The 15,554-nt window shown below is 40.1% G+C and overlaps 1 protein-coding gene and 1 long non-coding RNA gene across 2 annotated transcripts; one reads left to right on the forward strand and one right to left on the reverse strand.

Moving 5' to 3' along the window:
• The first annotated feature begins 29 nt into the window (after window positions 1-29).
• LOC118212657 lies at window positions 30-2,753 on the forward strand. The gene is made up of 2 exons (XR_004762287.1): window positions 30-336; window positions 1,138-2,753. It is a non-coding gene; the product is annotated as an uncharacterized LOC118212657 (long non-coding RNA).
• Window positions 2,754-6,851: 4,098 nt separating this feature from the next.
• Window positions 6,852-14,850, reverse strand: LOC118213020 (guanine nucleotide-binding protein G(I)/G(S)/G(O) subunit gamma-10). The gene is made up of 3 exons (XM_035391612.1): window positions 14,585-14,850; window positions 12,484-12,616; window positions 6,852-10,783 (listed from the first exon to the last, which is right to left on the reverse strand). The coding sequence occupies exons 1-2, from the start codon at window positions 14,663-14,665 to the stop codon at window positions 12,491-12,493; spliced, it is 207 nt and encodes a 68-aa protein (XP_035247503.1). The 5' UTR covers window positions 14,666-14,850; the 3' UTR covers window positions 6,852-10,783; window positions 12,484-12,490.
• Between the last annotated feature and the right edge of the window lie 704 nt (window positions 14,851-15,554).

Here is a 15,554-nt window from a genome sequence, read left to right on the forward strand (position 1 = left end):
GACAGAGCACGTCCCACCCAGAGACTGTAAAAAATATTGGTCCCACCATGGGGAGAGAACAATCCGTTACGTTTGCTGTGGTCCGGGGAGTTACTATGAGCGGTCCGTGCATTAGCAAGATGATAAAAGTGCCGAAACGTTGTAGTGTGATGGGCTGTACAAATAACAATGCTAAGAACCCATATTTTATGTCCTCGCGCGCAAGAAAGCGAGGCAATGAGGAGAAAAGAGTAGATTCAGGCCATTAAACAATTAAACGTGAGTGGACCGTGTAAACGACCGGATCCTGAATCAAGACACCTCTATATTTGAAGTAAATTAGTTATTTAGTCATCGGTAAGTACTTATAGCCTAACTTTCATTAGCTGTAAGAGGCTGTGTCATAAACAGTCATTTGTATGTTTCGTTTGTCTGTTTAGATTGTGATGTGACATGTAATAGCATAACTAACACCGTTGACGTAATATGTTTTACCATGAAGAATCCCTGACTTGTTTACATTCTGGACAGTTGTGACTGCAAAGTGAATCTGTCGCCATTTTTGTCGCAGCGCTTTGGACACAAGTAATATCGGAAGCGTTGTCCTAAAATTTCTTCTTACCACGCAGAGTGCCTGATCCGCTAGCATTGAAATGTGTTATTCAGGACGCTTCAATTATACAGAGAAATGTCATCTTAGGGGGAAAAAAAGCCTATATGCTGTCACTGCTTTTAGATCAAACCTGCCATGTATCCTAAAAACAAACACTCGTCAATCACCTGTTCAGTCTTTTTATAATGCCAGTAGTGTTTTAAACCATATAGCGCTGCACCCCCTTACAAAAAAAGCAAAATAATCTGAGAGTTGTGCCTGGATGGACTTAAGGTGGGCAAAAAGTTTGGAAGTCCAGTGATAGGAAAATATTTTGTTGATACTATTGATGGCATTTACGAAAATATGTTTCAAACTCCTTGGTGTCTTTTCATGGGAATGAGATTCAATATATTGTTTTTTGTTACATAAATTATTTTTATTGCATTCTGTGTGTGTTGCATGTAATATTTTATCATTTTTGGGACTACTGTTATTGGCCCACATTACATTTGCAGGAACTAAACAGAAAACTTCGCTTATAAATTGAAACCTTATGTTTACAGATCGGTGATTGCAAAAACCAAATGACACAAGGAATGGCTGAATGAAGAAACGCTGGGCCAAGTCCCTCTCCTTTGCTGCTGATCTCAAAACAGACTCCTCCCTTAGGACTTGAGAAAAGCCAGGCTCCCTACTCCCAAGCCCAGGTCTCCACCGCAATGATAATTTATTGTTCATGTTAATTCATTAAACAGTTGCCCGTAATACATGGAAACCTTTGGTCTCAGCTCTGAGGTAGGTAACTCAGGAGGACATAATTATATATAATTACCAACAGTAAGACACATCTATCCTATCCAAACATCCGAAACACATTTTAACAATTACAAACGTTTGCTCGGTTTTGCAATCTGAAATCTTTGCCGTTTTGGAGTTTTGGCTACAATTTATGCGGCCATCATGTTTATAATGGGCAGCCATTGTCGCCCAGCAGAGACCCATCCAAACGCGTGTCCCTCTGGAAGGTGCTGGGTGATATTTTGCATTGCAAATAAACTGGATATTAATAAAACCCAGTCTCCTTTCATTTCCCATGGATAGTTTTATTGAAGGATGAAGCAGGCCTCAGGAAGTGGCATCAAGCACGCTTCTACTTTGAGCTTGTACTTCTACAGGAAGTCTTGCTTGGTTTCCTCTTGTTGTTTTCTGAAATTCGTAGTTGCCAGGGTCTTTCCTGAATATGGCTGACATTGTGTAAAGCAGAACCGACAGCAACATGGGACACGATGGTACACCACCTCAAGAAGAATGACTCGGGTACAGAAAATGAACACAACCGGCGGTTTTCATGGTACTGGTAAAAACATGCCAAAAATCCTTACAGGGTAGGGGAAGATACAGGTCATTCACCCATTCTCATATGTGGGATGTTGCCCCTAGTTCCTGGTACATTGTCTATGACATTTTTGATTAATTGCAGCCAATGTGTAATGCCCTGAGGGTAGTGTTACATCCTGAGCGTGATTACTGACAGACGTGTGGTGAAATGCACCAGAAATAGTGTTTTGCAATGGAGGCAATCCAGCGGTACACTGCAGACGCAATTGCAAGGTTCGTCAAAAGGCCACTCCAGTGCGTTGAGGTGAAATATGTTTAATTTATTTTGTAGGCAAACCTATCCAGAGGCTCAGATTTACAAGGCCGATATTGCATGATGCAGTCAATACAGATCACATTATGACCAAGAGCAATGGCCCAGATTTAAAGAGGTCATACCTATAGCAATACTCAAGAAGGTAAAAAGGGCTAAGTTAAAATAAGTAATAAAAAAAATGAAATCACTATGTACAAAATAATCTTAACAGTACATAGAGCTCACGCATGCTTTGAAGGATATTATGTGTGTGTGGGGATAAAATCAGAATTAAATAGTTAATTTAATTTTACACCAAGCAAGATGGCTGGGTCTCCTAAAATCAGTTTTCACTCTTGCCTGTTAGTTCAGCATAACAACATGGTCTATAGCGCATAAAACTGTATAATGATGAATGCATGGTCAGCCTAATTTCTGCTGGATTTAGTGTTAGTTCTTCTCTAAGGGAGGTGGGGTATTGATTCAGTTGGTGGGGTGTTTGTTGTAAACATTCAAAATATGAATATTAATAAATAATCATTTCAATAGCGTATTTCAATCATTTCAGGAGCTCAGCTCATAAATCCCTTTATGTCAGCTGTCTTATTTGCTGAATGATGAGCCTAATTTACTTACGTTGAGACGTTTTTAGCAAAACAACAAGCCAGTTTGCTTTTCTTATAGCCTGCTGAAATGTAAACTCCTAACTTGTCTTTTCACCATGAGAAACAGAGGACAGGTTTTATGAATTCTTCATGATCTATTCCACTATCGTGCCACTACATGGAGTCCCTTTTTACTAATTTCCCTTTGCATAAAATAATTGTGTGTTCAGACCCCTATTTCCTGTCCTTTATTTAATCTTTCATGAGCAGCTTCCTTCCCCCTGGCACATGGTGTGTTGCAATAGGTTTCCAGTAAATGCTCCCGGTTTCCAGCACTGAAGGATGTCTTCACAGCGAACAGTAGAAAACAAGGGTAGAGCACTGATGAAAACAGGTGCATGTTGCGAGAGACGAGCCTCACCTCACTACCTGTAGTGATCCCACATTGCCCAAGAGGTTACCTCACCTTTAAGGACATTGTCGGAAGGTGTCAGGGGCACACCTATGTGCCTGAGGGCGCCTACAGTGATACTGTATAAGAGCACAAGGCCATTAGCTTTGATTTAATCAACATCTGACCTAAACGTAGACTTTGAAAAATAAACGAAACATTTTGTTTTTCTTCATATAGTTCGGTGAGGTCATTTTGGCGAATGTTGAGCTTGCTAATCTGCGTTTGTGAGGAGCAAAGTGGACGCTCATTCAGGCAAGTGATCGTGAGTCAAAGCTGTGGACAGATGTTGACTGAATCCAGACCACTCTGTTGGCAAGCAGGTCATTTGGCTCACTCTACGTAAGTCTGACAGTGACAAACAACTTTATTGCTCTGGTGCTTCTGTGACCATATTTAGTGCTATGGTACTTCCGGGCACCCATGGCTTGCTCTCTGCACACGCGTATGATTGGGTGTCCTCGGTCCCCGTTCTACCCGTGCTCGGCCTGTGGCTGTGGTGTGAAAGGAAGCAGCTGGCTGACACCGCGTGTTTCAGAGGGCAACCGCGAGTTGTCTTCACTGTTCCCAGCCAGCAGCAGGGGGCGTATATGAGCACGCTTGTACATAGTTTGTGAATTTTGACATCACAAATTCGTTTTTTTAATGTTAATATGTTCAACAATCTGTTTATTCAGATTGCATTCGGAGACACGAATCCCACATCTATTTCTCCTGCCAGCAATCGTGTCTGTTGCACAACGCTGCACAGAAGCGCCTTGGCTGATCGATGTGTAAAAGAAGAGCTCTCTGGAGTGAATAAACGCCAATCTGTTTTGAAGTTCTGGTGGCCACGATGACAGATTAAGTTATTTTCGACAGGCCCAGAGGGCCCACAGAGGTCCATTCATGCAGATCACGAGACGGGACTACTGAAGCTCTCGTCTTAGATCTCGGTATAATGGAGGGTCTATGTGTGGCTACAGTGTCACCACAGAAACACAGGCTGCTGCGCGCTAAGTGTACTCCGACACAGTGACCTTAGCAAGCTTAGCAAGCCGACTGCACAGTGAAAGGAAACAGACCTTTCAGAGTTCACCACATATTTCTCTGTGCTCTCCCAAGCTAGTGCACCACGCACTGATGAGAGGTGCATGTGCAGGTATTCCAGAAACTGACAAAAACAAATCAAGGATAAAAATTGCTTAAAACATTTTAAATTGTTCTTCCAACGTCATGATGCTCAGGTATACCTTATTTTCCCTTTTGTAATTTCTTATTTCTGATTTTTCTTCCCCAATTTGAAATGTCTAGTCATAATTTCATGCTGCAATTTCCTCTTTCAGTTTGGAAGAGTAGGTACTCTGAAATGCTTCCGTCTCAGTTACTGCCACTGCATAAGAAAGGCCGTTGCAGCCGGAAGATTTCAGGTGCATGACTGTCGCTATTGAGCAATGATATGGGGATTATCAGATCGAAACCCTTCCTCTCTGGGTAATTTAATAGGCAATAACGCATTGCCCTCTGGGACCCCAGGCCAGCCAGCACAGGCACTGTCTGGATTTCATCCAGATGCAAGACCATATCATTACACCGAGCAAATTTCTAGGGACTTTCTGTTCGATCGAGCGCCCGCCGCACATCGAAAGAACCACACAGGGGAGTGTCTTCCTCCGACTCATTTCTGCAGAAACGTGACTTGCAAATGGCGATGTGACGGGAAACAGTGGCGATGTCACATGCTTCTTGAAGACAGCACATGAATGTTCACAGGGTGATACTGGAGGCTGTCTCTGGCAAGGAGCAATGATATACGTATGCGACTGGGCATTCCAAATCAGGGTGGAAAAGTCATTTTTTTTAAAAACAAACCTGCAGACTGTGATTTTGACAGGATGTGAAAAAAAACCTCTCACGCCCCGATGAAGGTCTTGTTGCTGAAAAGCATTCGTCATGTTTGTCATGCCAATTCAACAAGTCATTTGATATCGTATTTTTACTTTCTCCCTTTGACGAGAGTGCCATGAACTTTAGGGAAGTGAGATGTACACTTGGTTTTCTCCAGAGCACCAGTTGGGGGTTTTTCCATCTTACCTCATTTCTTTCTTTGCAGCTCACCTTTCACTTACTTTAAAAAACCATCTCACTTTTTTAGGCGCCCATTGTTTCATACCAATTGTTGTTTCAGCAGAAACATTTGAGTGATGAGACATATTGGGCAGCAGTGTAGTATAATGGGTAAGGAGCTGATCTAAAGGTCACAGGTTTGATTCGATTCGATTCGATTCACAGGTAAGACACTGCCGTGGACCCTTGAGCAAGGTACTTAATCTGCATTGCTTCAGTATATATCTAGCTGTATAAATGGATGCAATGTAAATGCTGCGTAAAAAGTTGTGTAAGTTGCTCTGGATAGGAGCATCTGCTAGATGCCTGTAATGTAATGTAATATTATTCAATATAAGCGATGTCAAGAAACCAGAGGTCAAACTTCAAAATCTTAAAAAGCACAAATAAAAATGGGGAAGTGTTCCCTGTAAATATATGACAGGATTCACAAGACAATAAAAGTTAATGTTTTTCTTCTGTTGACTCTAGTGCATGAAAAAGACTCATCATTTCATTTTTTGATATTGCAGTTTTACGTCTATGACAATAACCTGCATTTTGCACCAACTAAACTAAACCACAGAAATAAACAGGGAAATATGTACAAACATGCACATGCTATAATGCATATATAGTGCTATAATGCAGAGACAGCACAGCTTATCCAGTTCAGTTCAAGCCTCTGTTTTCCAGAATATTTCACCAAGCAGACCCTTATACAGTAAGGGAGACCCCATCCAGGACTGGGAATATAAAATGTCCCTCCCTTTCCTGTCTGTGTTCACTTGTTAAGACACTAGAATGAATGTCTGTTCAGGAGTTTCTCAGAGCTCTCTTACGGTTCCAGTTTGAGTTCTAGTCTGTTTTTAAGTGCAGTTTTTAAACCCTGCACCATCCTGCCACCACTAATAAGATACACGTCTTACAAACAAATGTTCTGTTTTTAGCCAAAAATCCTGGGAAAGGAAGACAAATTGATGGTGAATGTTGTTTATGCCGGTCAAGAAAAATGGTGGAGAGTGAGCGTGGGAAGAAAGGGGGGGGGGGGGGGTCACGGCCTACAGATCAGTCTAATAAATGTAATAAAACTAGGCAGCAAACCATGAGGGAAGAGAAGACTGTATAATACCAACTGATGTAAGTCATCGTGCAGTGGAAAAATGACCATACATTTGTTCCTGAGTGGGCACAACAGATTTGTGCACTCTGGATAAGATAGTTATTTTATTTCATGTCTGTCTGTCCTTTCTGTGGCATTAACCTGCTTAATGAGAACAGACATATGACCTCATATTTCCCAAAGAAACAAACAAGTTCAGAGTCTATTAGGTGGTTATACTCCCGAAAGAAGGACAGGAAATGGAAACAGTATAAACTATTTTACTGGGACTGTACGTTTGCATCAAAATTACAAGTTGTTTTTCAGTTAACCAGCTTGAGCTTATGCTTTAAAATGGGCAATAATTACATTTGCAAGTATAAGATAAAGGAAATAAACGATTGATTATTTACATAAATTTATTTATGTACGGATCCACAAAACAAACAGGACACTTATTAAAATCGTTCATTTGCAGGACCGTACGGGACTCATTTTCTGCCTGGCTCCACGGTCTCCAAACACATCTTTACTGTACAATTATTGACGGTGTCCATCTAGTGGTGAAATTGAAAAACCACATCTGTATTGCCAGCACACCATAAATACAATAACTGGAAAATGCAAATTTGAGGAAAGGGGGAATCAGGGATAAAATGTATATTAAGGTTTATTTTAAAAGAGAATATTTTCAGATATTTAGATCCCACGGTTAAGGACACTCAGTCTGGTTCAGCTGAGCATATGAAGGGACCGGATGCAGTGCGCTCCACTCCTGGGCGAATAACCGACATTTCTGTGTTTCTTCCGGATAAAAATAATGAATCAATCAACGTCGGTTAAGTTATTTGAATTATTTTAATTCGGTCGACAAACGGTGTTTTTCTCCAAGCTCAATGAGCTAGTATTTTAAGTTGTAAATTTTAAAAGGCAGCTGTTCAACACAGGCCGCACAGAAATAAGCATCTCAATTACTACAATGGCCATAATCCACTGCACCTACAGAAACGCAAGTGGCGTGACAGTTCGGAAACACATAGAACCCAGTACTCACGCGACACGAACGATATTTGAGCTGGACGAAAGACGTAGCCTATGTGTACTGTGTGACTGTACCCAACAACACATATACAAACGGGTGACAAATTAAAGGAAAAACCAACATAAAGTGTCTAAGTAAGTTGGTCCACCACAAGCCGCCAGAACAGCTTCAATGTACCTTGGCATAGTTTATACAAGTGTCTGGAACTCTACCGGAGGGGTGGAACACCATTTTTCCAAAAGATATTCCCTCATTTGGTGTTTTGATGATGGTGGTGGAGAGCGCTGTCTAACGCGTTGCTCCAAAATCTCCCATATGTGTTCAATTGGGTTGAGATCTAGTGTCTGTGAAGGCCATAGCATATTAGTCACATCGTTTTCATACTTACTAAACCATTCAGTGACCCCTCATGCCCTGTGGATGGGGGCATTGTCATCCTGGTATCATAGTATCATATGGTCCATCATAGGATAAAGGTGATCATTCAGAACAACTTTGAATTGATTTGTAGCGAACCTTCCCTCTAAGGGGGAAAGTGGACCCAAACCATGCCAGGAAAATGCCCCCCACAGCATAACAGACCTCCTCACTGTAGGGGTCAAGCATTCAGGCCTGTTCTGTTCTCTTGGTGTACACCACATATGCACTCGCCCACTTGTCGAGAATATGGTGAAAGATTACTCATCTGGCCATATCACTTCTCTGTAGACCAGTGCATGTGGGTTTTACACCACTGAACTCTCAAATATGCATTTATCTTTGTAATGTGGGGTTTATGCACTGCAAGCCTGCTATAATATCCCTCTCTATGTAGTTGTCGACGGACTGTTCTTGCTGACAGTCTGATCACGTCCTGCATTGACATCGTCAGTCTCCTGAGGAGGCGTTGCTCTTCTGTTTTTCCTTACATATCGCACTAATGCACAAGCATATAGTATATATACTTAATTTTACATGCATGCATTTTATGTGCGCGTGTGTAAATATAAAGCATCCACATATTAAACTGGCATGACAAAGAAAAGCATTGACTGTAATGATTTATATTAAACACCGTGATTGTTGATTGACATTGCAGCTGGCTTCAGATGTGAAAGGTAATTACCAGAGCAACAACTGCTTGCTTTGTGAAACACTTTTCCTATTTAAAATGAAGAGGATTCTTATTACTCTGCATCAAATCAGCAACTCTTGACTATTTTCTTTGGCATCTATTGGAGCTCTAAATGGCATAGCGGAATAAGTAAATATGCTTTCTCCAAAAGCCTTTGTTGTGTTTTTGCTAATTATTTCTCTGCTATGTATTCTATGAACAATCCTAAATGCTCTGAATAACTGTTGCAAAAATGACAAAATAAAAGCTCATTTACAATGGACTCTTCCCATCCAGACTGCAAGGAATGATGTCTGGCATTGAATCTTACCAATGACCATGGAGACTGGCCAGCAGGCACACAGGGAGGTGCACAATTGCAGGTGAGGGTCAGAGCCAAAGGATAACGACACATGTCATGTTTTATGAGACTGGTTTTTTGTTTATTTTTAAAAATTTATTTAGCACCAAGGGTTTTATGTGTACAATTTCCACCCTAATTTGTAATGTCTAACTATCTGCAACCGCAGCCGCATCCATGTGCAAACCCCGCTGCCAATTCAGGAGAGCGAAGACATTTGCAGTTCTCCTCTTAAACACTTGGTGTCGCCAGTCTGCTTCTTTTCACACCACAGCCGACAGCTAAGCTCGCACAAAGTGGAGTCCGAGGAAGAACCTTTACGTGCTGCTTTGGCACGTAGCCCGCAAGCACCCGATCGACCAGCGGGGGTCGCTATAAAGCGATGAAACGTAGACCCCGAACCCCCCCCACACCCAGAGTGATGCAATAATCAATTTCGCATCGCCCAGCGGAACTACCAGCCACGAGCCAACACTGGGACCGTCTGGATTCGATCCAAGAACATGCTGCTTATCCGTGCACAACAGTTTGGTGATGAACATTTCACTCAAGGATCAAACAAATTAGTTTTAGTATTTTTTTTTTCATTATAAACATATAAAACAATATAATGATATTATAAAAGCATTCATATCAAAAATGTGCACGTGCACCTTAGTAGAGCAACAGCAAAGAAATGGACGAAAAGCTGAAGATAAAAACATTTAAGAATGTCATTTAAGAATATTGATTTTAGCTAAGGCCTTACATAACTAACCAGCTTTTTATTTACCAATTACTGTTCTAACCAACATTTACATTTTTAAAAAATCTACAGGGACTTTCACAAGACAATTAATGGACTGTAACAAAAAACATGAACAACAGTCTTCAAAAATGACCAGTAAGGCATATGCTATAGTTTTGAGCACCATGCATAACAAGATATTCTCTGATCATCTCAGTTTAGCCAATTTATAGTCCCCAGCAAGGTACAGAGTTGGTTAAAAGCTACAAATCCTTTCAACTGACAAAAATAAATATAGTCTTACTTGGTGCCTGTTCATTATCAAATAAAACGTCCCATTTAAGTACTCCCTTGAATTTATTCATCCCTTGAATTTAAGATTAAAAATGTTTTAGATGTCTCTCTATAAAGTGCAACGAACTGACCCACATTTTCATATGGGAACTTCAACAGTGTCTATACCATAGGTTACATTCTTTTCTCCTGAAAGCATTCATTTAGTCTCAGTCAGACCAAATTTGGAAAATGTGTTTTAGGTATAAAGATTGGCAGTGAAACCAGTTGATAACTGTTTGGTGAAGATTAATCATACAGGCTAAGAAATTAACAGTACCCATGCCACTGGATGACCTGGAAGCTTACCCACACCATGAAAAACACTCAACCCTAAAGTCATCTGACTGGTACCTCATCTTGTATTTATAAATGAAGATCTCTCATGTTTTAAAGAAGGTCTTTCACTGTCAACCACAGCAGTAAACAGAGAACTGCACATTTTTCTGTGCTTTCTAATTCTGGAAATGAACCTCAGTGTCAACACAGGCAAAGCATCCCACAATTAAAAACACTGGGTTCAAATAGTTTCATACCGCACGCCTGTAAACATTTATCCATGTCATGCAATCAAATGTTACGAAATTCTGCCAATTTCTTTGCATGAAACAACCAAGAAAATTTAGCTAATTTGAAGGCACAGAGTCAAATAAGTACTTGATAAACACAGTTGTTTGGAAAAGCAGGTTTCCCTTGTGGTGTGCTTGCTTCCTCTTAAGACCAGGCTGCTCAGAAGGTCATGTAGTATCTGTCCAGGCCCAGGTCTTGTGCAATACCCTGCAATACACAAACCTTTTATTTGGACCACCAGATTAAACCAACCACTGAAAAGACAAAAACAGTCATGAAATAACGATCACACTCTGGAAGGTAAAGGTTTGAAATTTGTTTTAAACAGTGAAAATTACTTTTAAAAGACCGGAGAGGAAAAGGAAAAAACACCAAAAGGCCTGGCAAGTCATTGCTTTAAATTCTTACTGCATGCATCATATGTTTGTAAATTACAATATATTTAGGAAAAGTCACAATTCAGAGGGCTCTTTATACAGAAACATGTTTATCTAAACTGATCACATATATAGTTAAGTTAATACAAAAATTGCTTTGTGCAGGTGCCCTGCCTCCTTCGATGATTTAATCAGACTATTCAAATTTTTTTTTAACAGAGCCAGAAATTTGTGTAACTCCAGGTGGATTTACTGTGCTAATATTTTTAACAATATACTTTTGCAGGAGTATCTAACCGAAGTATTCAGTGGTGTAATAGCAATGTCCTATGGGGAGTGCAAGCCCACAACCCTCACATTCATCATCTGACATCATGCTAATCAACACTACAGACAGGACTTTGCATTTCTAATAGCAATTACTTGAACAAATAATACCGTTGCACTATAATTTCATGTGAAAATAGTTTCAGAGCCTCCTTTAAGTTCCTTCATTTATCTACATATTTATGATAGATATTTACAAAAGAAAATATATTTTTTAAATTGCATAATCTAATATAATATCTAGCATTAGCTTTGCAAAGTGAGATAAACTAGACAGAATGGCGAAAGGCTACAACAGTGCAGACGCTGCAGATGTACAGAGGGATTTACAGAACGTGAAACTGTACATTTTTGGAGTCGCAACAATAGCTTCCAGCTGCTAACGCTTCACTTGCTTTCCTTTTCCTGAAGCTCTTATTCACTGGCTTCCTGTTGATTCTGAAGCTCTGGCCACCACAGCGAGGTTCACACCAGTCAAGTCATGTCCCCCAACATGAATACCGGACATGGCAGCGCTCTGGGACAAAAATACTCTCAAGCCACAGCTGCCTCTTAAAAATTCCCTAACTCTGGAAAATTCCCAAGGAGCACTGGGGCAGAATCATAAAAACAATCCCTAAATACTGCAACTGCTGAGTCTATTAGCACTAAACACTAAGTGCATTATGACGACCACTTGGCTCTACATGACTGCACTGTTACTGTAAGAAGCTAATAGATTCCTCCTGGTAGACCGCACTTTTTTTCTAATATTTGTACTTAAAAGCTTTATTAATCCCAAACAGAACAAAATATGTATCTAGAAGCAGCAATAACCAATGCTGTGTCATTGAAAAAATAAAACATATTTTAGAAACTGATGACTATAACATTAACATATGAGCCTAGCAGTCCAAGGGTCATTTTTATGACTTTCAACATCATCCTTTACAATTTTTTTTAATCAAATATGTTACAGCGCATTCCTTTTAACTGAGTTAACATGGCAGAAAAAATTTCCCATAAAAATCAGATGGACGATAATAAAAAAAAATGGAATTTTACATGTGTGCATAATATATGTCAAACCAAACAGTGTCCCTGAGGCTCACTTCCAATCTCCAGCTAACCGCCCCATTAGTTTCTGCAAAGTGAAGTCTGACACGTGGCATTTAACCTTGCCAAAAGAATGGGAAGGGTAACGGGATAAGGGGGGTCAGCTACCTGTGCTCTAGAGGAGTGAGCAGGAGCGGGGCTCCCTAAAAGGGTTGCTCCCCGTGGGGACCCCCACCAGCAGGGCGTCCTTGCAGGCATTCTGGAGGCAGTACTGCTGGAGCTCCGCAGCAGCCTGGGACACCTGCAGAAAAAAAAAAAAAAAAAACAACAGTGAGGAAGTCCAGTGCAAAAATCGGGCCGCGTGGTAATGGGACCACTGCACTTCTACACGCCCCACAGTACGCCATTCATACACTACCTACAGAGCACTCCGTTCTTATGAAGATGGATCCCATCCAGATATGAACTGAGGAAATGGGTCTAAGCAACCAAACAGCATCAGGGTTTCACTAGCTCACTTTCATTTCCTTTAATTTGGCCTCTAAAACAACCACAAAATCTCTGATTGCGATATTATTCCAGTTCCTCCTGACTCTATGAAAAATACAGCAGGTTCCTAAGTGTTACAGTACATAATGGCAACAGGAACATTAATGTAATGGCATCCTCATTACATTAGCACCATTCGTAGTTTCAGCGATAACAAAGATAAAAGCCTGCATTAGCTACCCACATTAATGATGGCCAGCAGGTCATCCACCAAGATACTATTATGCAGTGGTGAACAGAAGGACGGATAATAGTAAATTAGTAAAATAGAATCCATACTCTTAGACATAAAAGAAGGGAGGGAATGCAATTGGTGGTTATACATGAAATTTGACACATATTAGCAAATGCATTTATGTTGATAAGCTATGGATTAATTTTAGTATGACTATTTGTGACAACTTTTTAAAAAAAAGTCAACATCAAAGGTCATAAATTGAGTGGCACAAAAGAGCTTCAATCTGACACTATAACGTGCATGCATGATTTGTGGATGTTATATTACAAGGAAGCACAAGTAGGAAAGCAACTACAAAAATGGTATAATCAACAGTTATTTAGACTGATCTGAAAAAGCATTAAAACATAAGATGTGAAAACTTCCACCGTGGAACAGCAATAAAACAGGCCAGAAGAATTATGTAGGAGTTTAAGACAACCTCACACCAAAATACATCTGACTTTCCACTGTAGAACAATAAATATAAGTAGCATTTACATTTTAGACTAAAATTAGTAACTTGGACTTTAACCTATATTGTATACTGCCCACGTGGAACTGTTTTGGTCATTTCACAAAGGAAGCGGTTTTATGACAGTGTGTCATTATTCTCAGGCATCTGCACCCCTGTGTGTTGTGACATTCTCTCGCATCCCCACCCAGTATTGCCGTAGCTGTGAAATGGTCTATTTGAACAGACCAGAACGCGTGCTTTAGAATTTTGAAGTGACTGAACCACCTTTACTTAAATAGGGTCGGCAGAGTCACAATTCAGTGAAATATATGCAGCATAGAACAGGCTACTGTGGAACAGTCAACGCAGCCTTCGTGGGACACGACCAAATCCCAAAAATCCATTCTGACAGGCAATTGGGGTGAACTCATGTGGCAACATACACAATTTGTCTAGTAGTGGGAATTGACGAATATCAGCATTCGTGATATTAATACCTAAAAGTATGACCCGCTTTAGGTCCATCAGACATTGTAACTTTATAGCCTACGCTACAGTTATTGGGTACAGCTACTCTCACAATATTGCGCGATGCCACGTAGCGACACTACCTACCAAGCAAAATTATTATTTGGAGGAATAACATTAGCTTAGGCTACAACACGAAGCTATTTCTTTAAAGCAGCAGTAATTATTCCGACGCTTATTTAGCCTGCAATAACGTAAAGCTACTCAGCAATCTAAAATTTTGAGACTGCGTTTATTCCCTTTATTTCTTTCTTTCTTTCTTTCTTTAAATAAAATAATTTTACGGGATTTACACGGACGGTTGGTGACAGCGATGACCACAGGCAATCCAACCTCTAATTTACAGCGACTCGAAATTTGTCAGACAACTCGAAAAACAAGATCCATTATCTGGTAATATTGTTATATGCTTTCTGCGTGCTTTCGCGTTGATTGCTTCAGCTTACTGTCTGTTTATTTTCTTTAGAAAACAAACAAAAAAACAAACAATTTTTGCAGCAACACTGGCCGGGTCTTACCTTTATCCGCTCAACACTGGCCTCCAGTTTCAGTTGTTCCACAAGCCGACGCATGTTGGTGAGATTAGAATTAGACGACATATTTCGACTGGTTTTTTATTCCCTTATAACGGAAAAGGCATTTATTGAATACGTTGATTTACAGCTCTGCCCTTGTTGCTCCTAACTTTTAGTGAACTGAACGCCAAAGTCTGTCCAGGAGCTATACCCAGTCACAGCCCACTCAGATTTTCAAAGCGGAAGCAACAACGGTCAACGAAGCGGATTTGAGAATGGGAGGGGGTTGCAGGCGAATAACGGTGTACTGGGGAAGGTAACGCACGATGCTACATTGATCCAACGGCACACAATTTTTAAAATTGTTGTCCACATATAATTATCAACCACAATGTATTATGATAATTTTTATAAAAGTAATTATTATAATTGGCATTATATTGAAAGGTAAACTTTCCGAGCATGTTTATTTCTTAGAATTAACTTTTTAAATTACCAATCATATTAGACCTATTAAAATAATAGTTTTTTATCAGAAAATTCAATTTCTATGGAGTAGTGACCAACAGCTAACATTTCCTGCAAAGTAGCATCTACACACTTGATCATGTCTATGAAATATCTATATTATTTAATGGACGTTTGCCCTTGGTTTCTATTGCTCTTACACCTCGCCGCATTGGCAGATTTTCAAAGTATAAATTTCTCATCTGGCTTATGGGCCAGAACAATACGCTGTACGATATAAGACTGGATTTTCAGATATGTTTTGGTTTTTTCAGGAGCCAAACTACTTGCACACAACATACTTAAAATACATTTTAAATTCCATAAGGCTCCAGATACAGACGGGCAATATAAGAAGAATGTGCATTCCGTAGGCCACATGAGCTGTACGATCATACAGGATTTTAGCCTACAGACATCTAGTGACCACATATAGGTGAAGAAACATTAAAATGCACTTGATTAT

The sequence above is a fragment of the Anguilla anguilla genome, chromosome 14, assembly GCF_013347855.1.
Source record: "Anguilla anguilla isolate fAngAng1 chromosome 14, fAngAng1.pri, whole genome shotgun sequence".
NCBI classification, from domain to species: Eukaryota; Metazoa; Chordata; class Actinopteri; order Anguilliformes; family Anguillidae; genus Anguilla; species Anguilla anguilla.